The sequence below is a fragment of the Ranitomeya imitator genome, chromosome 1, assembly GCF_032444005.1.
Source record: "Ranitomeya imitator isolate aRanImi1 chromosome 1, aRanImi1.pri, whole genome shotgun sequence".
Taxonomy (NCBI): Eukaryota; Metazoa; Chordata; class Amphibia; order Anura; family Dendrobatidae; genus Ranitomeya; species Ranitomeya imitator.
The window spans coordinates 557,361,235-557,388,225 of record NC_091282.1 but is presented as its reverse complement, the minus strand read 5'-3'; the positions used below and the strand labels follow the sequence as shown (position 1 = coordinate 557,388,225).

General features: G+C 44.5%; 1 protein-coding gene and 1 pseudogene across 1 annotated transcript in view; both read left to right on the top strand.

Moving 5' to 3' along the window:
* The window catches only part of JAK3 (Janus kinase 3), a 475,730-nt gene that overhangs the window by 52,510 nt on the left and 396,229 nt on the right, over positions 1-26,991 (top strand). Inside the window, exons 4-5 of the mRNA XM_069767767.1 lie at positions 1,160-1,277; positions 4,027-4,172. Of these exons, the coding sequence (XP_069623868.1) occupies positions 1,160-1,277; positions 4,027-4,172 (264 nt within the window). The remainder of the gene's footprint in view (positions 1-1,159; positions 1,278-4,026; positions 4,173-26,991) is intronic.
* LOC138657522 (zinc finger protein 592-like) lies at positions 13,621-17,450 on the top strand (annotated as a pseudogene).

Below are 26,991 nucleotides of genomic sequence, written 5' to 3'. Positions count from 1 at the left end.
TGGGCTCCTGCATAATTTTCTTAAACAGCAGAGGGAAGGCCGATGGTTGGGGCAGATGTTTATATCCTGGGAAGGGGGTAATACCCATGGAGCTTCCAAGGCTATAAATATCTGCTCACAGCTGTATATTTAGCCTTTACTGGCTATTAAAAGGGGGACCCCCAAAAAATGACCTAGGGATCCCCTATAGTTAATAACCAGCAAAGGCTATGCAGACTGCTGTGGGCTGATATTAATAGCCTAGGAAGGAGCCATGGATATTGGCCCCCCAGTCTAAAAACAATGGCTCTCAGCTGCCCCAGAAAAGGCACATCTATAAGAAGTGCCAATCCTGGCACTTAGCCTCACTCTTCTTACTTGCCTTGTAGCGGTGGCAAGTGGAGTAATAGATGGGGGGGTTGATGTCAGCTTTGTATTGTCAGGTGACATCAAGTAATGGAGAGGCATCGATTAGACACCCCCATTACTAACCCCATAGTCCTATTGTATAAAAACATATACACCCAGAAAAAAGTCCTTTAACTGAAAGAATAATACAAACGCCTTTAATAAATCTTAGTTAAACCATACTTACAGCATCGCCCATTCCACAGGCACCACTGTCTCCTGCAAAACAGTTAAAATAAAAAGCAACAATATTCCTCACCTTTCCACAGAGAAGGTGATAATTCATTTGTCCCACAACGGGTCTAGCTCTGCTACATCTAATTGGCAGGCTGCATAGTTGCATTATGCAACCATACAGCCTGTCATCCAGCAGAGACACTGAGTAGCATGTACTCATTGTCTCCCTGCGAACTCCTATTACCTGTCTGATGGCACCGTGAGCGTGAGAAAGTTCTCCTGCTCGCAGTGCCGTCAGAAAGGTCCTGGGATTTCACAGCCAATGAACTCACTTCATATGTGATGTCAGGGCGAGCACAGTGGGAAATTTTCTAGATGTAGATGTTTAATTGGATTGCATTCGCCCGATTTCAACGCAAGTGGGAATGAGCCCTTATTCAAGAACTTAAATGTAAGAAAAGAGAAGGGAAAGACACAATTTTCTCAGAAGAAGAGTAAAGACTCAGTTCATACTTTTCTTTGATAGTACCATTGGATTTACCAATGTATTTGCGCTATGCTAATTACTTTCCTTTTTGCTTGTCTCCATCTGTAGATTCTTTTTCCCAGGTTGGATTGGAACCAGTGAGCAAAAATCTGCACGCTGCTGCCTATTGAATTTGGCTCCTGAGCCAATTCTCAGCTACCAGGTTATAGACTATCTCTTTGCCCAGGTTAGTTAAGAAAACAAGGTATCCTGCTATTTCAAGAGCTTATTCTTTTTATTTAATTATTGGTCGACCTTTGTAAAGCTATGAATCTTTGTAATATACTTCATTATTATATTTTGTTTTCTTCTCTTTTTAACACCATGCTATAACTGCTAGCATATTTACCTAGTTAGTGCTGTTTTAGTAGCTGATTTGTACTCCATGTCTATCATAATCCGTACTCCTGTATAAGCTTCTCTGCTTTCTTCCCCAATGCTCTGGCAGGGAGTGTTTGTAGACAGTATCTTAGCATGGAGTACAGAAGCTCTCACTATATTGCTAGATATGTAGTTCAAATTTGCTACTGTAACAGCATGAACTAGGCAGATAACTAGGCAGATAATACAGCCGCTTATTACAGTGATGAAAATGTGGCCCCACCCCCCATAGGGGTGGAGCCGCATATTCCTCACTGTAATAAGCGGCACCACGTGACCGCTCATACAGGAAGAGCTGCGACGCTAAGAGGAAGCGTCGAGGGAGCTGGGTAAGTATTTTAATGCCAGCGGGCGGGCGTACAGGGGGAGGGAGTGAGGGAGGGAGGAGATTACCTAGAACTTTATTTTAACAACAAAAAAAGAAAAATTATTTTTCATTCCTCCTCTCCAGCGAACGCTGCTGGGAAGAAGGGATGAATTCTGGATTCAGCACACAAAGCAGGGGACAGCGCTTAACTCTAAGCGCTGTCTCCTGCTCGGTGCATGTGGTACCCAGTCGGCACACGGCTGCCGCATGTGTGCCACACTGATGTGCCACGTGAGCACACGGACACATGGACATGGATAACTCCGGTACCGATTTTTCCGGTACCAGAATTATCTGGACGTGTGGGACAGGCCTAATACTGTAAAATAAACTAGTGATTCTGCACACAACTGACACAGAGCAGAAATAGTGTGTCACAATTTTGTAACTGCAGCTAATCATTGTATGGACTCACCTGCTATATTACTGCACACAGGACAGAGATGATATCAGCAGCTGGATAAGGCTGCCGTCACACTAGCAGTATTTGGTCAGTATTTTACATCAGTATTTGTAAGCCAAAACCAGGAGTGGAACAAATAGAGGAAAAGTATAAGGCCATGTTCACACTATGCGTTCTGTCCTGTGGGTTCTCCCGCAGCGGATTTGATAAATCTGCAGGGCAAACCCACTGCGGTTATCCCTGCAGATTTATCGTGGTTTGTCCTGCGGGTTCCGCTGCGGGATTTACCCCTACTATTGATGCTGCATATGCAGCAATATGCAGCATCAATAGTAATGTTAAAAATAATAAAATCATGATGATATACTCACCCTCTGACGTCCCGATCTCCTGGGCGCTGCAGGCGGCGGTCCGGTTCCAAAGATGCTGTGCGACCAGGACCTTCGGTGACGTCACGGTCATGTGACCGCGACGTCACCGAAGGTCCTGGTCGCATAGCAAACCTGAGACCGGACGGCCGCGTGCAGCGCTGAGACTTCAGAGGTGAGTATATCATGATTTTTTATTTTAATTCTTTTTTTTTTTAACACAAATATGGTTCCCGGGGCCTGGAGGAGAGTCTCCTCTCCTCCACCCCGGGTATAACCCGCACATTATCCGCATTACTTCCCGCATGGTGGGCACAGCCCCATGCGGGAAGTAAGCGGATCAATGCATTTCTATGGGTGCAGAATCGCTGCGATTCTGCACAAAGAAGTGACATGGTCCTTCTTTTTTTCCGCAGCAATTCAGCTCGGTTTTTTTCGGGTTTTTCCGCATCATGTGCACTGCGGTTTTTGTTTTCCATAGGGTAACATTGTACTGTACCCTGCATGGAAAACAGCTGTGGACCCGCAGCGGCAAAATCGCCGCGGTTCCGCAGTAAAAACCGCATAGTGTGAACATGGCCTAATAGAAACATATGCACCACTTCTGTATTTATCACCCACTCCTGGTTTTGGCTACAAATACTGATGTAAAATACTGACCAAATACTGCTAGTGTGACGGCAGCCTAAGGCTATGTGCACACATTGCAGATTATTTGTGGTTTTTTAGCGTTTTTGCGCTATAAAAACGCTATAAAACCGCAAATAATCTGCATACATTAAGCATCCCATCATTTATAATGGAATCCGCAATTTCTGTGCACATGATGTGCGTTTTTCCGCATGAAAAACGCATTGCGGAAAAATAATGAACCTGTTCATTAATTTTGTGGTTTTTTTCGCGGATTTCTCACTGTCTAATGCATTGAGAAATGTCCGGGAAAAAACGCGCAAAAAACGCATGCGGATTTCATGCAGAAATCTGGCAGAAATGTCCGGATTTCCACAGGGATTTTCTGCATGAATTCCTGAACGTGTGCACTTAGCCTTAGAGAGGCATTCAGAGGGCATGCTAACCAGTAGGATATGATTGCTTTAAAACATCATACTCAACTTGTTCATAGATGTTTTTTAACCAAATAAACTCTGCCGCCCATTGATGGGTGTAGCATGAAAAAGAAAGTTGCTGAGAATATTTATTTACATCAGCAGTATCCCAGCATTCCTCCTTTTCTTGTACAATTATATTTTAGATTGTGCAGTATTGACTCTTGATTTTTCATGTAGGAATGGTTTACATTTTGGAAGAATGAATCTGCTTCTGATTTTATTGATTTACTTGTAGATAGAATAATAAGTGGCAGGAAAATAATGTGCTCATACCTCAGTTAGATATTTCCCTCTCTTCTTCATTGCAGTATCGGAGTGACTTTATAAATGGCCGGATTCAGCTGCCTGTTAGCATTGATGTTCAGGAACAGTGCTTAGCTCTTGCAGTTTTAGACATGATGAGACTGGCACAAGAAAATGACAAGACCCCCAAACAAATACTCAGTAGTATAAGGTAAGAAAGAAGCATACAATACCTATGAACTTCTAAGATGCCGGCATAGCTGTAGGGACTGATTCTTTCATGAACTCGCATTTACTACCTTGCAATAAAGGCCCATATAAGAGAACCAAACTAGGCCATTAACCCCTTTACCCCGAGGGTGGTTTGCAAGTTAATGACCAGGCCAATTTTTACAATTCTGACCGCTGTCCCTTTATGAGGTAATAACACTGGAACGCTTCAACTGATCCCAATGATTCTGAGAATGTTTTCTCGTGAAATATTATACTTCATGATAGTGGTAAAAATTTCTTTGATATGACTTGTGTTTATTTGTGGAAAAAAAAAAGAAATTGGGCGAAAATTTCGAAAATTTCCAACTCAGAATTTTCATGCCCTTAAATCACAGAGATATGTCACACTTAATAAGTAACATTTCCCACATGTCTACTTTACATCAGCATGATTTTGGAACCAAAATTTTTTTCTGTTAGGAAGTTATAAGGGTTAAAATTTAAACAGGGATTTCTCACTTGTACAACACCATTTTTTTTAGGGACCACATCACATTTGAAGTCACTTTGAGGGCGTCTATATGATAGAAAATAACCAAAAGTGACCAATTCTAAAAACTGCACCCCTCTAGGTGTTCAAAACCACATAAAAAAAGTTTATTAACCCTTCAGGTGCTTCGCAGGAATTTTTGGAATGTTTAAAAGAAATGTAACAAAGTCCAGCTTACCATAGTCGACATCCTGTGGAACTTGGAGCACGGAACCGCGGTAAATAAACACACAGCCAGAATAAAGACCTTTATTAGAAATAAAACAAAATACAGTTTTACTTTTTTATTTAAAAATAACAAGCACAGTTATACTCACCGAAGCCTTCGTTCTCCTGTAATAAAACTAAAGTAAAAAAACAACAATATACCATACCTGTCTGTCTTTGTGTCCCACGCCGTAATCCATGCCTGGGGGATAATGCTCTTTCAATCTGGATGGTGCCAAGATGCAACCATCCATGCTGACAACTACTGGTGAATGAGATGCTGAGTGACCAGGGGTGCCGGGAGGAGCTGGGGTGAGATCCCCGCTAGCACAGTGAGTGCTCAGACATGGATTATGGCGTGGGACAGAACGACAGACAGGTATGGTATATTGTTGTTTTTTATGTTAGTTTTATTACAAGAGAACGAGGGCTTCATTTAGAATTAGGCAAAGTAGTAATTATGGTTTAATTAAGATTATTAAATGAGTCTGTGTCATTTTTTCAATTAAAGGTCTTTATTCTTGGTATGTGTTTTTTCATACAATGTGACTATGGGGTTAGTAATGGGGGCGTCTTATTGACTCCTCTCCATTACTTATCTCGGAGCTTGATGTCACCTGACAATACACAGATGGCATCAACACCACAAATATGAAGCCCGCTCGCCACCGCTACAGGCAAATGGGAAGAGCTGGGCAAAGCGCCTGAATTGGCGCTTCTAGTAGATGTGCCTTTTCTGGGCAGCTGCGGGCTGCTGTTTTTTGGCTGGAGGGGTCAATATCCATATCCCCTTACCAGCATGAGAATACTAGCCCCTAGCTGTGAACTTTAGCAAGGCTGGTTGTCAAAAATGGGGAGAACCCCACAACACTTTTTTAATTACCGTATATACTCGAGTATAAGCCGACCCGAGTATAAGCCGACCCCCCCTAATTTTGCCACAAAAAACTGGGAAAACTTGACTGATCAGGCAGAGGGCGCCGCGCACACTATATGCGTCATCGCGCCCTCTGACCTGCACAGTCAGAGCAGAGAGACGCCGGGAAGATGGAGCGGCGCCGGGAAGATGGAGCGACGCCCGGCGTGTGGAACAGGGACAGGTGAATATTACATACTTACCTGCTCCCGGCGTCCCGCTCCCTCTGCCTGTCACACGGTTTTTGGTGCCGCAGCCTCTTCCTCTATCAGCGGTCACCGACACCGCTGATTAGAGAAATGAATATGCGGCTCCACCCCTATGGGAGGTGGAGCCGCGTATTCATTTCTCTAATGAGCGGTCCCACATGACCGCTGAAGAGGAGAAGAACTGCAGCACCGAAGACCGTGTGACGGGCAGGGGGAGCTCCAGGATCGCCGGGACTAGGTGAGTATGCCTCAGCGCCCTCTCCCCCTCACCCGCCGACCCTGCCGCCCACCGTGACTCGAGTATAAGCCGAGAGGGGCACTTTCAGCCCAAAATTTTGGGCTGAAAATCGCAGCTTATACTCGAGTATATACGAAATTTAAATAATTTAAAAAAAAAAACAGCCTTGCTGAAGCTGGCAGCTGAGGGTTGCAGCCCCCAGCTGTGAGTTTTGCCTGGCTGGTTATAGAAAATACAGGGGAATCCACGCTATTTTTTTCATTCATTTATTTATTTATTTATTTATTTATAGAACTGGCAGCGGCTGATGAATACACCCATCATCTGCTCCTGCTGTCACTGTTATTAGCAGCAGCAGGGGTAGGCTGATGGGAGTAATAGTCCCATCAGCCGCTGCCTGCTGTCTCTTTTATTACTTAAATATAACTCTCATCATTCTTCCCTGTTCATTCCGATCACTGGCATAGCAGGGGAGAATGATGAGAGCCGTGTTCAGCACCCGCCGCCTGGGAATAGCACTTACATTAACGCTTCTTCCCTGGTGCCCATCCGTGTGGTAATGATGTGGCACACGCATGCCACATGTGTGCCACAAGTATTACAAACACGGACACTGACATCTCTGGTACCAGAAATATCAGGACGTGTGAAAGAGAACTAATAGCGGATTTTTATGATTGGCTGCTGTCACACATTAAAAGACTGTTTTTATTGCAAAAAATAGTTCTTGCCTCACAACATTTTGAGAGCTATAAATTTTCCATATTTTGACCCACAGAGTCATGTGAGGTCTTATCTTTTGCAGGACGAGTTGATGTTTTTATTTGTACAATTTTCGGGCACATGACATTTTTTGATCGCTTTCTATTTCGACTTTTGGGAGGCACAATGATCAAAAACCAGCAACTCATGAATTTTTTTTGGGGGGGCGTTTATGCAGTTCCATGTGTGGTAAAATTGATAAGGCAGTTTTATTCTTCAGGTCAGTACGATTACAGCGATACCTCATTTATATTTTTTTTTCATGTTTTGGCGCTTTTATACAATAAAACTGTTTTTTAGAAAAAAATAATTATTTTTGCATCACTTTACTCTTGGAGCTATAACATTTTCTATTTTTCCATTGATGGAGCTGTATGGCAGCTTATTTTTTGCGTGACAGGATGATGTTTTCAGCGTTACCATGTTTATTTATAATAATAATCTTTAATAATAATAATCTTTATTTTTATATAGCGCTAACATATTCCGCAGCGCTTTACAGTTTGCACACATTATCATCACTGTCCCCGATTGGGCTCACAATCTAGAATTCCTATCAGTATGTCTTTGGAATGTGGGAGGAAACCGGAGTGCCCGGAGGAAACCCACGCAAACACGGAGAGAACATACAAACTCTTTGCAGATGTTGTCCTGGGTGGGATTAGAACCCTGGACCCCAGCGCTGCAAGGCTGTAGTGCTAACCACTGCGCCACCGTGCAGGGTATGTGCACATGTTGCGGATTTTACTGCGGATCCACAGCGGATCTGCAGCTGCGGGTCCGCAGCACTTTCCCATGAGTTTACAGTACCATGTAAACCTATGGAAAACAGAAACCGCTGTGCCCATGCTGCGTAAAAAAATACACAGAAACGCTGCGGTTTACATTCCACAACATGTCAATTCTTTGTGCGGATTCCGCAGAGGTTTACACCTGCTCCTCTATAGGAATCCACAGGTGTAAAACCGCAGGTGGAATCCACACAAAATCCGCATGTAATTCCGCAGTAAATCCGCAGGTAAAACGCAGTGCCTTTTACCTGCGAAAAATTTGCAGACCTCTAGAATACGTGTGCATATAGCCTATCTGTTTTTTTGATTGCGTGTTATTCCACTTTTTGTTCGGCAGTATGATGATAAAGCATTCTATTTTTTGGATTGTTTATTTTATGGTGTTCACTAAATTGGGACAGTTTTATAGGTCAGGTCGTTGCAGATGCAGCAATACCAAATATGTGTACTTTTATTGTTTATATTTTTTAAATTCAAATATTTATTTAGAGGTAGAATACGTATTGATTTTGTAATTATTATTTTTGAATTTAAAAAATATATATTTTTACAATTATTTAAACATTTTTTTTAAACTTTTTTCTAACTTTTTTACTTTGTCGCACTATGGGACAATCATTTTTTTGCAGGTTGATTGCTTCTATAGCATGCAGATGAAGCAGCATCTGCATTCTATGGAAACTGTCGGCACTGCACTGACAGAGAGACTTGCCGATCATGCACCACACATGATCACCAAGTTTCCTAGCTCTGGTGACCCGGATGGCCCAGGTCACCTGGACAAAATATAACATCTAATGTCAGAAAGGGGTTAAACAATCGCTGATCATATTGTATGTATGTGGAATGCCCGCCAGGGCCGTGGGGTACTCAGTACCGGGTCCGGTACTTAAAGGCATGTGTCAAGGCAGCTGTGACCCAGTCCGTGGACCTGGGCAACCAAGTAAAAGGGACGGTCTTTAAAGGGGTTTGTGAAATAATAAAAGTTTGCGATGCCACCTGTGGTACTCAGTCAGGGGTGACCAACGCTGCTTAAAGGGGGTCCTCTGGGGTGATGTTATGGCAGCAGGGATGGTATGGCTTCCCACAGGTGAAGCTGTGTCCCCAGGGCTCCTGATGTGTTTGGCACGGGAACACAGGGTTGCAGTCTCTTTACCTAGTTTACTGATGTAGACAGTCACAGTCCAGGGGAACAGCAACAGCTATTGGTGTGATCTGGTCGGCCTGGAGGCAATGGTGGATACCTCTCCCAGGTGAGGTTCGTAAGACTTCCTTCTCGCGCTTTTATGCGAGTTCCTTGTTGCCTGTGGCTCCCTTACAAGGTCCTCTCTCTCCTGTCCTTGGACAGTACCCGTATGGTGGGCAATACGAGCCTTTTTACAAGGTCTCTATCACGACCCGGGCTCTGTGTACTACTTCACCTTCGGGTGTGGGTGCGGACAGACTGCATAAAGTCTTCTGCCCTCCGGTTCTGCTGTGGGACATGAAGTATTACACAGCCTCGGGCTCCTGGTGCCAGGTTCCTGTGCTTCAGCTCAGAGGGTGCCCGGTCGCAGTTCCCCTCCAAACTCCTTTGTTCTCCTTTGCTTCTCCCCTCTCTCACTTGCTATCAATGCAACCTCTCTTTCACTGTCTCTCTCCAACTGTCTAACTCCAACTAACTAACTCCTCCTCCAGACCAGAATATATATCTGGGGGAAGCTCCCCTGAATCCGGGTTCAGAGCTCCCCCTTCTGGCCTGGATTCAGAATGTGCTGCATGCAGGTGTATTACCTGTTAAAGGGAATCCTCCTTGCCTCCAGGCATGACATTACCCTCCCCAAAAGGAAGGCAACATCACTGTAACAACAGGTTACCTTGGGTGTTACATATGCAATAATTATTATTGTCCAGACAATAGGACAAACATTTTATGAACTCAGAAGAGCATTAGTTCTATGGTTGTTAGCCATCATTAATGTGATTGTTTTGCGCCCACACAATATCATGTTATTGGCAGCACATCACCTGTTTACACAGGATAATATTGGTGATTTTAAAAACATTTTGCTTGTTTGTTGGGTCGTTACCATCCTGTTTACACAACTTTCCAAATTATTATGCAAATGCTGTTATTGATCCTAAATGATCAATGCAAATGAGTACAATGTTCAAATTATCAACCGCTGGAGTATAAATCCCATTTTATTAGACAAACCTCCCAATTATAACAGTGTTCTTTTCAAAACTAAAAAAACACAAAATACACTGTTCTCCAAGAAGTATTGTTTCTCCTTGCGGAGATCGACATGCTAAGCATGCCTAGATGAGGAGACTTAAAGCCACAATGCTCCTCTGGAAAATATGCTAATTATGCAAATTGTCTCTTCAGAGAGGAAAAGAACTAGAACTCTAGTGCCACCTATTGGAAGGTAGCAATCCTGCAAGTCAATGTTGACCCTTTAACGAGCCTTGCCGCATGACTTAGGATAATAGCCAAACCAGAATCTCAGTTTTCAGACACTGTGTTCGGGGTACTGCCCCTCGTCAGTGCAAAGCGGAGATCTGCTATGGCTGTGTGAGAGGCGTCCGACCGTTATCCAAGAAGTATTGTTTCTCCTTGCGGAGATCGACATGCTAAGCATGCCGAGATGAGGAGACTTAAAGCTGCAATGCTCCTCTGGGAAATATGCTAATTATGCAAATTGCCTCTTCAGAGAGGAAGAAAACTAGAATTCTAGTGCCACCTATTGGAAGGTAGCAATCCTACAAGTCAATGTTGACCCTTTACCAAGCCTTATCGCATGACTTAGGATAATAGCCAAACCAGAAATTGAGATTCAGCATTCGCGGATCCCTTTTCAGGGCGGGAATCATCTGGCAAAATTTGCTTTTATGACGTGGATCTAACAGAGTGGAAACCCAGTAGTCAGCAGGATTCCCAATCATAACTATACGGGGATCATGTTGTAGATAGTGCAGCAAGAAGGAACTCATATGTCGGGCTCTATCATGAAGCCCAAGAAGTGTTGGAGGCTGGGTAACAATGATGCTTGTTTCCTCTATCCCCTCCTGCCAGCCACGAACAACAGAGAGGGGAAGATTATTGTCTTTATCTCCTGACAGTTGCCCGCCCATCACCTCTTCCTCCTCCATTTGTTCCTCGGATCTTGCACCTTCTATAACAGTTTGTCAGTTATCACCAGCCCCCCTTGATGGCAGTAAGCCACCCTCCCTTGGCACCCGCCTGTGTGACGACAGTCTGGAACTTAGAGACAATGTTCCTCCTCTTCTTCTGGGACCACCATCTCCCGCAGGCTATTCCAAGTCTGCTCCAGCAGCATATAGATAACATCTGAGGGATGTTATTCTGGATTATCTCAATGAGAATAACTGTTTAACTCCATACCAGCATGGGTTTATGAGAAATCGCTCCTGTCAAACCAATCTAATCAGTTTTTATGAAGAGGTAAGCTATAGGCTGGACCACGGTGAGTCATTGGACGTGGTATATCTCGATTTTTCCAAAGCGTTTGATACCGTGCCGCACAAGAGGTTGGTACACAAAATGAGAATGCTTGGTCTGGGAGAAAATGTGTGTAAATGGGTTAGTAACTGGCTTAGTGATAGAAAGCAGAGGGTGGTTATAAATGGTATAGTCTCTAACTGGGTCGCTGTGACCAGTGGGGTACCGCAGGGGTCGGTATTGGGACCTGTTCTCTTCAACATATTCATTAATGATCTGGTAGAAGGTTTACACAGTAAAATATCGATATTTGCAGATGATACAAAACTATGTAAAGCAGTTAATACAAGAGAAGATAGTATTCTGCTACAGATGGATCTGGATAAGTTGGAAACTTGGGCTGAAAGGTGGCAGATGAGGTTTAACAATGATAAATGTAAGGTTATACACATGGGAAGAAGGAATCAATATCACCATTACACACTGAATGGGAAACCACTGGGTAAATCTGACAGGGAGAAGGACTTGGGGATCCTAGTTAATGATAAACTTACCTGGAGCAGCCAGTGCCAGGCAGCAGCTGCCAAGGCAAACAGGATCATGGGGTGCATTAAAAGAGGTCTGGATACACATGATGAGAGCATTATACTGCCTCTGTACAAATCCCTAGTTAGACCGCACATGGAGTACTGTGTCCAGTTTTGGGCACCAGTGCTCAGGAAGGATATAATGGAACTAGAGAGAGTACAAAGGAGGGCAACAAAATTAATAAAGGGGATGTGAGAACTACAATACCCAGATAGATTAGCGAAATTAGGATTATTTAGTCTAGAAAAAAGACGACTGAGGGGCGATCTAATAACCATGTATAAGTATATAAGGGGACAATACAAATATCTCGCTGAGGATCTGTTTATACGAAGGAAGGTGACGTGCACAAGGGGGCATTCTTTGCGTCTGGAGGAGAGAAGGTTTTTCCACCAACATAGAAGAGGATTCTTTACTGTTAGGGCAGTGAGAATCTGGAATTGCTTGCCTGAGGAGGTGGTGATGGCGAACTCAGTCGAGGGGTTCAAGAGAGGCCTGGATGTCTTCCTGGAGCAGAACAATATTGTATCATACAATTATTAGGTTCTGTAGAAGGACGTAGATCTGGGGATTTATTATGATGGAATATAGGCTGAACTGGATGGACAAATGTCTTTTTTCGGCCTTACTAACTATGTTACTATGTTACTATGTAATAGTGATGCTGATGACGGCGTCATCAGCGCTAACCATCTTAGTAGCCATTTTGAAACTGTGCAGAAGAGTGCAGAGGTCCTTAATCTGTGCCCACTCTGTAAATGTGATATGCGCTGCTCCCGTACTGTGTTGTCCCAGGATATACGATATGACATGACATACTGCGTCAGGGCTCGTTGCTGCTGACACAGTTGCTGCAACATGTGCAGAGTGGAATTCCACTGTATTGGCACATTGCATTTCATCCTGTTAACTGGCATGGACAAAGACCTGTGTATCGATGAAAGTCAATGACCTGTGGGATGCGAATGGCGGAAATGAGTACACAGCTTCCACGCTTTCTGGAGCAGTTCACCTAGGCCAGGATAGTAGCGGAGAAACTGCTGAGTTTCACATGAGCCATGCAAGGCATGTGTGCAAGTTTTCTCCAGCATAGGGCCGACACCCGGTTTGCACCATTATCACACACAGCCTTCCATGTCTCCAGGTTCAGTGGAGAAAGCCACTGCTCTAACTTGACGTGGATAGCTACCTACAGCTATTGAGCTGTGTGACTTAATTTGAGCCATGGATGCGCAATACGGAGGTGGGAGGGTGTCATCACTCGAACCCAGCGGCTCTTGTGCAACAGGCGTCAGCTCTTCCCTCTGAGCCATTCAGCTTGCTTGACATTTTCGTCCTAACCCAGAAAAAAGTACCTGTGTTGTTTCTGATTGTCTCAACGCTGAGTACCTGATTGGCTCCACATCGATTGAACACCCTACTTAAACCGGGGATTGCACTTCCTTCATTGCGAGATTATTGAGCTACCAGCTTTTAGTCAAGCTTTCTTTCACCTGCTGATCCTGTAAACTGCATTGCTTCTCCTGTGTACTGACTCATGGCTATTCCTGACTATGCTCCCTGCCCCTGTGCAGCACACATACATATCTAGTATATATACAGCTGAAATTCCCTCCTCCATTAGTAGGCCTCATCTCCCCTCCCTTCACTAGTTAGTCTCCTCCTCTTCCCCAGGCCCAGTCTTTCTCTGCCATGTTAGTTTCTCCAGGTCCCAGCCTACTGATGTGGCCAATTACCGATATGATTGTGTGGATGTGGATTTGGTTAGATCCCCGGTGGCTGTAGCTGTGATCGAACTACATAGGGCGCAGTTTTGAGTGCGACATCTACATTTATTGGAGCCGTGCATTAGCACTACCAGATACCGTTACCTTTCCAGTCATGGGGGACATGAAGACACTTTAGACTTTGACAATCTTCTTGCTGCTTTTGATACCCCTAGTGCTTCAAGTTTGGATGCCAAGGAAGCTATCCAAACAACAAGTGATGACTAAGAAAACCATCTCAAACCATCAGGACTGTGTTTGGATGAGAACCTGTCTTTAGCCCAGTCTGAGTCTGTCCCTGATGTTCCAGCAGTTAGAGTTATTGTGAAAAAACACAAGCTGACAAGAGTAATTTGAGGTGTCTGAAAAGGACAAAATTATCAATGGTCCAACTGTACTGCTGAATGAAAAAACTCCACAAAAGTGGTGTGAAGTAGTTCAATGGGAATTATATATAATATATACTCTTCTTGATGAAATTATTATTTTCATTTCAATTTTTTTTTATATATATACTGGATATTTAACACATTGGCACTTTAAGAGGCACTAGCACTTTTGATTTTCCACTTGGGTGGTTTATACTGTATATCACATTCACGTGTGTTCTGTTTGTCTAATACTTAATGTGGCCATTATACGAGATAAGTAATGTGTGGATAGTGAAAGCGCTTTAGCTCAGCAGTGATATGTCCATCCTGCAACACCTGTTTCATCTTACGTGCTGAATGCTCGCGATGTGTCGGCTCGTCTGGTGTCCATGGTGACATGTCTATCCAGCATCATTCCGGACACTCCCCTTCAATGATGCCCTCCAATTCATGTTGTCTGGGGTGGAGTTACCCTGGACGCCGCACGTGTCACACTACCCGGGAGCATCGCTAAGCACTTACCCACTGACATATACTATTAGCACACTCCCTATCTTGTGGAGCTGGGGACAGTCATGCATCGGGGCATGTCCTACTAGTCATTACACTCAATATGGAAAAAAAATGGGGCATTTAAAAGAGAGAGTTTTTATAAACAACAGCTACCAATAAAGTAACATGCTGGGCGGTCAGGTTACCTGCTCTGCAGCCAATGCCTGGGATAATCCCCTTTGAAACTCCCTTCGAAATTAACTCCCATTCACCATATGTTCTCAATTAATCTGTGTCATGTGGTTTATTAGAAACCTATATAAAAACTCCTTTGGAACAGTTATTTATACCCTCTCTGAGGAAGCCGACGCAGCGAAACACGCGTAAGAGGGACAGTGGTAAATATGTTAACTCAGTCTATGTACTTTTGTTTTGTGTGTTCTGTGCAGGATGTTCTAAATTGTGTATTAGTATGGCATAGCATTAGCATACACTTGTTTATGCCTGTTTGTCTTTTCATTGAATTTTTTGGTCACTTGTTCTGTGTACCTATATCACTTTAACTGGTGTGCTACATTAGCTGACTTTCTTTAACTTTTGAGTTGAGCCATAATTTATACTTATAAATATGTTATGTATATTGTTTCACAAATCTGCAAATGTGGCACACTAATGTTATTCCTATATATATTTATTTCTTGGACAGCTATTTTTACTATATCTATCTCAAGCTTTGCATTTTTGCACACAACCACTAGATGGAACCACAGTACTTGGACTTAATCTGTTTATTTTGACACACAGATGATTTATGTAATGCAGTATGTGAGTGCTGTTTAAATTATGGTATATGATTAATTTATGTATTAGTGTATCTACGTATTTATATTTCCATATAATAGATTGACTACTACTCTTGTCTTTATTGAAATTTTCCCCTTCTGTATCTGTTTTTTAGATTAATGTTTTTATACTTTGCTTAATAAAGATTTAATTACTTTTATATTATGTATTTGTTTGTTTGTGTACCGCTGAATGGATTTCGTGGCCCTGAAGTAGGCCCTCATCCCCATGCTGTTGGACCAGGCTATGGAAAATATGAACCAGTATTCATCAATGAAGACAACTAACTGAGCTACACAGAAAAAATAGAACTGCACAATGCAGAAAGTTTGCCAACTTTAACCCAGTTTAGCCCTATTTCTAGCCCTGAGCCAGAAGATTCAAAAGATATTGTTCTTAACAAGCAGAAGGTAGCAGAGTCTCCGTACTTTCCACAACCTTCCATGTACGATCCTGAAGAAGAATGCATTTGGAACCAGAGCTGAGTATGTTTGATGAATACTGTCAAAAAAAGAGCAGAAATCTGACTGAATGGAAGCAGAGGAGGCTAGATCAGAGCAAATCCAAGGTATTGACAAAAACAACAGCTTGCTTGGTTCGTCTATGCCTTTTAGCGATGCTCAGGACAGCGGCAATTCTCAGGATAAAGCATTTTCCGGTCCATGGGACTCTTTGGGTGATGTAGCAGGTACATGAACTCTGTCTTCATTTGTGCCACCTAGGCAGCGGATTAAACCTGCTTGTTCTAAATGATCATCTTGTGCAGCTGCTTTGATGACCTTGCAGGCAAAAAAAAAAGTTGTTGTGGTCCCTAAGGAGGAATCTTTAAATCCTTCTGAAGACATTGATCTTTCTTTTAAGGAGGGGATTGGAATGCAGAACCACCAAATGTTTATCTCCGAATCTACTCGACTTGAAGTCCTCAAACTTGTCCATGATTCTAAACTTGTAGGGCACACTGGAGCCATGAAATCACAAGAACTACTGTTTTGTTCTTTTAATGGCCTAATTGTAGGAAGGATGTGGGAAAATATGTTCCCTCCTGTTTATTATTTGCACAGAGCAAGATGCCACATTATTCTTCTCTAGGACTCCTTCAACCTCTTCCAGTTCCATCCAGGCCTTGGGGATCAATCTCAATTAATTTTATTGTGGACCTATCTCCATCTAAAGAAATGACTGTTATCCTTGTTGTTGTGGGTCGGCTCACAATGATGGCCCATTTTATTCCAACTAAAGGGATTGCTACCACTGAACAAACCACAGAAAAAAAAATGAAACAGATATTTAGGCTTCATGGAATCCCTGACAATTTCTGATAGAGGTGTTCAATTTCCACCAAGATTTTCGAATAGCTTCTTTACAGCTTTAGGAGCTACTGTCAATTTGCCTACTGCCTTCCACCCACAATCCAATGGCCAGACTGAGAGAAGTAATCAAACTCTAGAACAACACCTGCGCTGCTTTATTTCTTACCTCCAGGATGAATGGGTGGACTATTTACCAACAGCAGAGTTTGCCTGCAATAACCCCAAACACAGTTTTACATCTAAGTCTATTTTTTTGCTTACTTTGGCTTGCATCCAGTATTTATTTTTAATCTTCCATTTAATACATCTGGTTCTGCTGTTACAAATAGACTTACAGAGTTGCAGAAAGTTCAGAAGGAATTTAAATGAGATGTTACAAAAGGCCCAAGAACATTAGAAAGAAGCTGCAGATAAACGTCTCAAAGCCCCTTCTACTCTTCAGGTCAGTGACAAGGCTTGGCTTTCTAAAAAAAAAAAAATTCAAAATGAAAGCACCTTCTACTAAATTGGGTTCAAAATTCATAGTACCTTTTCAAATTTCTGCACATATTAACCCAGTTGCTTTCCGTTTTAAAATTCCTAGCAGCCTGAAAATTCACCCCCTGTTCCATGTATCCTTGCTCAAACCATTCAGCGGTGAAGAGAAGTACATTGTGTATAACATTCTAGACTCTAGAAGATTCCGAGGAAGACTACAATATTTGGACCAGAAGATAATTCAAGGGTGCCGGAGGGCAACATTCATGCACCCAGGCTTACAAGAGCTTTTCATCAGAGACACCCAGTAAAGCCAGCACTTGAGATGTCCAGAGGCCAGCCTAGAAGGAGGGGAGTACTGTTAGGATTTAAAACCAGCGGCTCTTGTGCACCAGGCGGCAGCTCTTCCCTCTGAGCTATTCAGCTCGCTTGATGTTTCCTTCCTAACTCAGATAGAAGTACCTGTGTTGTTTCTGATTGTCTCCTACCTGAGTTCAGGCTCCACCCTGATTGAACACCCTGCTTAAACCTGGCATTGTACTTCCATCCTTGTGAGATTATTGAGCTACCAGCCTTTAGTCAAGCTTCCTTTCACCTGCTGATCCTGAAAACTACATTGCTCCTCCTGTATGCTGTCCCCTGGTTATTCCTGAGTACACTACCTGCCGCTGCTGCCCCGAGTGATTGCAATAACACTACTCCAACCCAGGTCAGTCCATAATGTAGGGATTCTATCTGCACTGTTGGAGGGAGCGTCGGATTGAGGGAGATGTTGAGGGCACTGGTGGAGGCCCTAGAGGAGGTGGAGGAGCCAAAAGCAGTGGAGGAGCTTTTAGATACAATGATTGTCATGGGGATTCAAAAACTTGTGGAGCAGCCCCTTGACAGCTTGCCCCCGAAGCCAACAGAGTCACCCAGTGCCCAGTCAGCGAGATGTAACGCCCTTGGCATGCTTACTCATCCAAGTGTCTGTAGTGAAATGTACCCTGACAGACCTAGATTTAGTCAAGAAATGGGTGATGTTGTCTGCGACATGCTGGTGTAGTGCAGGCACAGTTTTCTTAGAAGAATAATAATGATAACTGGGCAATTGGTACTGGGGGACTGCAACAGCCATCAGCTTTCGCTGATTTTTGGTCTGTATCTACCAGGCGGAAAGGCAGCATTTCTGTAGTCAACAGATTGGAGATGGTGGAGTTCAACCTCTTAGCATTGCCATGTGTAGGAGGAAACAATCCAGTGCTTAGAGAGGGCTTAATATGGTGATCCGGACAAACTGCTGGAATGAGAGAGAGGTGCAGGCGGAGAAGTTACGACGTATTGAGAAAGTTGTGGTGTGCTCATTCTCTAAGATTGGTCAAAAACAGCAAGCATGTCCACTTCCGTTACAGCTGACAGAGATCTCTCAGTCAGCATGACTGGAGCTGGCAAAGAACTCGAGGTTCTGCGGTCGAAGACCTGCGTCTCAATAGTTGGCATGATAAAAGAGGAGAAAGAAGCAGCAAATGTGATTGATGGATTGGCTGATGGTTGTTGAGGTCTGCTGGACTGTATTTTTGCACAGTGAGATTTCAAGAGAAGCGCATGTTGAGTGCGCATCTGAAGGTTCTAAAATGTATTATGTCAAATAATTATGTCAAATTATTGCACTTTTTACCTCTACTCAGTGTTTTTGCAAAGTTGACTATTACATGAGCTGACTCATCCTTTGCAGTGTCAAAAAAGGCCCAGGCTAGGCAACCCTTGCCACCCTTAAGAGCTGCAGATCCGCAGATGCTGCTGGTTACAGCCAGAGTTTTGGCTGAGGATGCATTGCTCATCATGGCTGCATCACTACGTGTCTGCAAAGTATGGCGCAATGTAACCTCCTTGTCGTTCTGCTCAGATGACCTACTCAACTGTGTGCCTCTATGTTCACGCCAACTGGGATCTAACACCTCATCATCATCACCCTCTGTGTTATCACATTCCTCACCAGTGGAGTTGCCCTCCTCCTCTTCTTGCCCTGGCAGCACAGTACAGTCTTCGTGAGCCTGAGATATCTGAGTCTCATCAGGATCCCCTCCCCACTCCAGGCATAACATCTGATGACGAGGGTCAAGATGCTGTTTGGACTATACTTAGTCATGCCCCAGATCCAAGCTTAAAAATTTTGGACATCAGTGCCAATTTCCTCCTCTTGACTCTGTGAAGCTTTTGAGTACACTCCTGATGACCTTGGCATAGAATGTGTGAACAGCTCTTCAGACTCACCCATCTGTGGTTCTCTACAGTCAGTTGTACGGTTGGAGATTTGGGATGTGGGGGGACGCAAGGGGAATTTAGGTGCCACCTCTGTGGACTGTACTGGGTGTGATGTTGAGGTGGAGGAAGAGGAGGAGAGGCCACTTGAAGTTGGCCTTGCCATCCACTCGAGCACATGCTCTTTCTGGGCCTCATCAACAAAGTGTACTACTGTGCATGTGCCAAAGAAAGGCAGTGGAGTAGCCCATCCAGTAACAAAAGTTGTCAGCTGTCTTTGCATAGAATGTGACTTTGTTGGTTCACTAGTGCTTTCACAAACATTACCACCTACCTCACATACACCTCAAAAACCAAATCTAATCCCCCTTCCACCACGGCCTCGCTTTTTCCCAGTCATGTTGCTCAGATAGTGTGGTAGGAGCACAGTTTTTGCAACAAAAAATAGATTTTAAACTCTGCACCACCTATGCAAACAGCTGAATATTAGCGGCAGTAAATTCCATGATGAACTATGGCATGCTGTATCGCTTTAGTCACAGAAGAAAGAATTGTTTGAGTGTGGATGAAGCCTGTATGACAAAAAAGATATGCTACAAACAAATTGAAAGTCAGATGTTGCCTATTGTATGACGTTAGGAACACAAGCATTTTTTTGGCCTCTGTATCAGGCCTCTATAACACACTAGATGCTACAAACTATTTTAAAGTCCAGTCCCCTGCTGTATGATTGGAGGAACAGAAGAATTTTTTTGGTGGTCCCTGGATCAGGCCTCTATAACACGCTAGATACTACAAAATATTTTAAAGTCAGATCATCCAACTGTATGACACTAGGAACAGAAGAGTTTATTGGTGGCCTCTGGATCAGGCCTCTATAACACACTAGATGCAACAAACTATTTTAAAGTCAGATTTAGAGATGGGTGAAACCGAGCAGTAAAGTTTGCCATCCGTAATAAACACCTACTGTTTGGGCACAGATACCGAACATGTTACTGTTCGGGTTCAGCTGCCCGAACACCGGGTGTTTGTCAAGCGGCAAACACCGCTTCTGATCGGCGATGAAATTATCCCCGCCGGTCAGAGAGCTGCAGTTCCCACACTGTCAAAAGACAACGTGAGAGCTCAGCTGTGATCGGAGGTATAAAGTTTACCTCTGGTCACTGGTGTCAGTGGATGGCACTACAGCTTCCATCATCCTACACCTGCTGCCACTACTAACAGTGAAAGCAGGAGTGGCTGATCGATGTATTCATTAGCCGGCTCCTGTTCTGTAAATAAATAATTTAAAAAAAAACTAAAGTGGGTTCCCCTGTATTTTTGATAACCATCCCGGCAAAACTCAAAACTCACTGCTGGGGTTGCAACCCTAAGTTGTCAGCTTCAAAAATGCTGGTTATCAAGAATAATGATGAGAGAATTTGTTCAGGAAACAATCGCTAAACATTAATTCAGCACGAACATGGCACTTTCAGATTCGTAATCAGAAACCCGAGCAAGATTTTATAAAACAACATTCTGTAAAAGTACGGGAAAATATTTGAGTGGCACCCCAGGGGTTCAGGTACCACAGTGGTATTGCCTTCCTCTCGGGGAGGGTGATGCCATGCTTGGAAACTAGGAGAATCCCTTTGGCAGGCAAGCTGTACATTCAACACATTCTGACTCCAGGCCAGAAGGGGGAGCTCTGAACCCGGTTTTCAGGGGACCTTGCCTAGATAATATACATTCTGGTCTGGAGGAGGAGTTTAGTTAGTCTGGTGGAGACAAGGAACAGAGAATTAGCACAGGAGAAGTCAGGAGTTAGAGGAGAGCTGAGAGTGGGCTCCCTCTAAGCTAAAGCACAGAAACTGGGCACCGGAAGCCTGAGGCTGTGAGGAACTGCAAGTCCCATGGCAGAACCAGAGGACAGGAATCTTAAAAGGACTTGCCCACATTACACCTGAGGTAGAGCAGCAATCAGAACCCAGAGTCACCGTGAATAGAGACCCCAAGGAAACGGCTGGAGTTACCTCCCATGCAGGTACTGTCCCAGGACAAGGGAGAAAGAGTACCTTGCCAGAAAGCCGCAGGCAACAAGGGACTAATATTCAGTGTATAGTGGAAGGCTCCCAATCTGACCTGACCAAGGGGATTCAATCCATTCCCAGGCTGCTTGGACTCCACTGTCACCTGTTGCCAGTACCCTGGACTGAAACTGACTGCTAACAGTAAACCAGGTAAAGACATTGCAACCCCGTGTTGTTCATTTATTCTGGCTCCAAACTATTCTGGCCAAACACACTGGCAGCCCTGGGGACCCCACTTCACCTGTGGGAAGTTAAACCATCTTTGCTGCAGCAGCATCACCCCCAGAGGACCCCTTTAAGCAGCGTCGGTCACTCTTGACCGAGAACCACAGGTGGTGTCACAAACTTTTATTATTTTCACATCCCCTTTAAAGACTGTTCCCCTTTTACTTGTGCGCCCAGGGCCACGGACCAGGTCGCCGCCACCATGACCTCCCATTTAACTTGAAAAAGACACCTTGAAAAAGAAAGGCAAAATGCACATCGGTGTCGGCGTGGCACATGTCCGGACTCTTTTATACTATGGGTAAGCAATGCTAATAAGGGGGTGATATATGCTCCATTGATTTTGCGCCCATCTACAAAGATCTCTGGAATACATTGGCCTTAAATATACATTCCCCCAGTGTACTTTCTCATGCACTAAGCACTTTATTTGTAGCATAGTGTTGAAATGTCTGGACACTGGTAGCCATTACTACCTGATCCTAGTCTGTAATGTCTGATTTGTATGGATTAATAAAGTTATACCTTTTTATACAATTGAACGTATCACTCCTATTTCTCTTTTTGTTGATATGTATTAAGTGAGAGTGTCCACTAGGTGTATCAGTAAGACAACCACATAGGGAGTAGTCTTTGTGGCACCTCTATATGGATGTGGCCCTTTATGGTCTTGTTTTACTTTAAAATAGCTTGTAGCATCTAGTGTGTTTTAGAGGCCTGATCTATAGGCCACAAAAGTCTTTTGTTATTAATGTCATACAGTAAGGGACCTGACTTTAAAATAGTTTGTAGCATCTAGTGTGTTACAGAGGCCTGATCTAGAGGCCACAAAAATTCTTCTGTTCCTAGTGTCATACAGTAAGGGACCTGACTTTAAAATTGTTTGCAGCATATCTTCTTTGTCATACAGGTGCGGCGCCCCAGGGTCCTGGTCGCCGTAGTGGTATTGCTTTCCTCTCGGGGAGAGTGATGCTACGTTTGGAGGCAAAGAAGGATAACTGCATCTAGGTATCACAAACATGCAACACATTTCACACTCCAGGCCACCAGGGGGAGCTTCTGCTCCTATTTATTAGGTCACTCCCCACATATATGTAACTGGTAGTCTGTAGGGAAAGTGAGTCAGATCCAGACAGGAGTTAGTTCCTGACAGAGCTCCAGACAGGAGTTCTGGAGGGAGTTCCAGACCAGAGTCTGAGGAGGACAGAGGGTCAAAGGAGCTGTGCATGCCCTCAGAGCTGCAGCTCCCAGAAAGTGACATTGAAAGGCTGAATTGTATTGCAGCGAGTGTGAAGGAAGTTGAAGCAAAGGAGAGGATACCAGAAGGGGACCAGCCCCGCTCAAGCTGTCTCCTTCTGAGGTGCATCATCCCAGTATCCGGAACACCGAGGGAGTAAGGACCTCTACGGCTTATTTCTGAGACCGGCAGGACAGCTAATTGCAGGATACCTGTCCACACCTACACCCAGGTGACATGGTGACACCTACAGATCCGGGTTATCTAAGAGACCCTATAAACAGGCTCAAGTCACCAGTCATATGGGTTTTGTCCTATCCTATATGGGGGACAGTGAGAGCGAAACATCGCATCTGTGAGACCCTTATGCGAAGCCATAGGCAGTAAGGGACTACACCACCACACGCAAAGGAAGGCTACTGATTTCCACCTGGATAAGGGAACTCTGGACTTGCCTCCAAACCGTCTGGACTCTGCCTGCCCTGTGATCTGATGCCCTGGACTGTGGATGCTGAAGTCTTCAGTAAAGGTAAAGAAACTGCAACCTTGTGTCCTTGTTCTTCACTGCGCCATTCATCATTCACCATCTACACACCGGTAAGCCCTGGGATACACTTCACCTGTGGGAAGGTATACCATCTAGCTGCTATAACATCACCCCAGCGGACCACTTAAAGCAGCGTCGGTCACCCTGACCGAATACCACAGGTGGCGTCATGAACATTTCCCCTTTAAAGACCTTTCCCTTTTATACGGACGTCCCAGGGCCATGGATTGGGTCAGCCACCGTGACATCCCCCTGTCAACCGCAGGACCCGTTATCGAGTATCCCACGGCCCTTGGGGGGCCATCCACAGGCCTGATCAACACTCAAACAATTATTTTTTCTGTGACCAACACGATACAGCATGCCATATTTCAACTTTGAATTTGCTGTCGCTGAAATTTAGCTGTTTGCATAAGTGATGCAAAGTTTAAAATCTAATATTTTGCTGCTATAATGTGCTCCTACCACACTATCTGAGCAACATGACGGGGAAAAAGCGAGGCCGTGGAGGAAGGGGAATTAGGATTGATTTTCAAGGTGTACATGGGGTAGGTGTAATGTTTATGAAAGCACTAGTGAAGCAACGTCACGTCCTATGTAAAGACAACTGACAACTTATGTTACTGGACAGGCTGCACAACTACCTTTCTTTGGCAGATGCACAGCGGTACGTCTTGTCATTGATACCCATAAGGAGCATGTACTTGAGTGGATGGCAAGTGCAGCTTCAAGAGGCCTCTCCTCCTTTTCCTCCTCTTCCTCCACCTCAACATCACACCCAGTACAGTGCACAGATGTGGCAACAAAATTCCCCTTGCTTCCCTCCATGTTCCAACTATCCAACCATTCAACTGACTGTACGGAACCACAGATGGGTGAGTCTGAAGAGTTCCTCACACATTCTATACCATGTTCATCAGAAGTGTACTCAAAAACTTCGCAGAGTCAAGAGTAGGAAATCTGCACCGATCATCAAATTTTTTTTAGCTTGGATCCGGGGCATGACGAAGTATAGTCCAAACAGCATCCTGATCCTCATCATCAGACGTTATCCCCGGAGGGGGGAGCTGATACTAATGAGACTCCATTTCTGAGGCTCAAGCGGACTGTACTGTGCTGTCAGGGCAAGAAGAGGAGGAGGGTGACTCCAATGGCAAGAATTGTGATAACACAGAGGATGATGAAGATGAGGAGTTAGATCCCAGTTGGTGTGAACATAGAGGCACACAGCTGAGTAGGTAATCTGAGGTGGAGGTTACGTTGCACCATATGTCACAGACAGGTAGTGAGGCAGCCACGACGAGTAATGTAACATCAGCCACAACTGTGCCTCTAACCAGGGCTGCCACTAGAAATTTCGGGGCCCCATACTGGCAAAATTTTCGGGGCCCCCTTGAGACTCCGCCCAGGCTCCACCCCAGCCCCGCCTCCAGGCTCCACCCCTCGAACTGTCCACAGTTCCACCACTCTCTCTTGGAAAAACTCCACTTCTCACCAATCACACATTAACAGTTCCCATCACCAGATCACACATATAGCAGGCAGCCTTTGTTTTGGCCAAAAGATTTTTTAAGCCGCCACCATAACACGGTAGACACTTTTGGCCGGGCCCTACTCTGCTGTAACCTATTAAATATTTGTTAAAATATGCAATACAATTTAGGTATATTCTTATTTATTTTTCAATTTTTAAAATGCCCAATAATATCACATAGAAGGAACAAATACCACAACACCATGACCAGATGACATATTACCACCACAGTGATCGAATAATATCACATACAAGGAACAAATACCACAACACCATGACCAGACCACATATTACCACCACAGTGATCGAATAATATCACATACAAGGAACAAATACCACAACACCATGACCAGACCAAATATTACCACCACAGTGATCGAATAATATCACATACAAGGAACAAATACCACAACACCATGACCAGACCACATATTACCACCACATAGTGACTGAATACTACAATTCTGATCAGTAATTTTTAAAAAAAGCACCATACTATCACCATAAGTGCCATTATACACAGGAGATCTGTAATTAGTATGCAGTGTCTGTGTACAGATAATATAGTGATCACTAGTGAAATTATACACAGGAGCTCTGTATACAGTGTATAGTGTCAGTGTATAGGTAACACACTGACTCACCAGTGACGTCTCTAGGTGAAGTCCTTCATCTTTCATCCAGCACAGACCGCCATCATTTCATCCAGCCAGGACTTCTCTCTGCAGGAAATAACACAGTTATCTCGAGCTCCGCTTGCAGAACACATTACTTAATTTTTCACAACTTCTACATTACACCACATGAAGAAGGCGACATAGTATCACTCTATACAGTAACAGGACCGCCCCCCATTTAAAACAGTATACTCAAAAAATAAAATAAATACATCACTGCAGTAATAATATCCCTAAATTAGCCCCTATGGTATTAATAATATCACCCAGCCTGGCCCCGTGTGTCTCATTCCTGGCATCAGCCGGATATTCTCCCATCCTGCCCTCATGAGTATCCATTCTGCCCCATATGATCTCCTTATCCTGCCCCATATGATCGCCCCATGTGATCTCTCCATCCTGCCCCATCTGTCTCCATCATATCCATCCTGCCCCATGATCCTGCACGATCTGTCTCCAATTCTGCCCCCAGTGTCTCCAATCATGCCCCATGTCTCCATTCTGCCCCCTATGTCTCCAACCATGCCCCCATGTCTGCAATCCTGACACTTGTCTCCAATCATGCCCCCTGTGTCTCCATTCTGCCCCATCTGTCTCCAATCCTGCCCCATCTGTCTCCAGTCATGCCCCCATGTCTTTCATCCTGCCCCGTGTCTCCAATCATGCCCCGTATCTCGCATTCTGCCCCTGGGTCTCACAGTCTGCCCCTGTGTCCAGCATTCTGCACCTGTCACTGTGTCCAGCATTCTGCCCCTGTCACTGTATCCAGCATTTCTGCCCCACTGTGTCCAGCATTCTGCCCCACTGTGTCCAGCATTCTGCCCCACTGTGTCCAACATTCTGCCCCACTGTGTGTCCAGCATTCTGCCCCACTGTGTCCAGCATTCTGCCCCACTGTGTCCACCATTCTGCCCCACTGTGTCCGGCATTTCTGCCCCTGTGTCACTGTGTCCAGCATTCTGCCCCACTGTGTCCACCATTCTGCCCCTGTGTGTCCACCATTCTGCCCCTGTGTGTCCACCATTCTGTCCCACTGTGTCCAGCATTTCTGCCCCACTGTGTCCAGCATTTCTGCCCCACTGTGTCCAGCATTCTGCCCCACTGTGTCCAGCATTCTGCCCCACTGTGTCCACCATTCTGCCCCACTGTGTCTGGCATTTCTGCCCCTGTGTGTCCAGCATTCTGCCCCACTGTGTCCACCATTCTGCCCCACTGTGTCCAGCATTTCTGCCCCACTGTGTCCAGCATTTCTGCCCCTGTGTGTCCACCATTCTGCCCCACTGTGTCCAGCATTTCTGCCCCACTGTGTCCGGCATTTC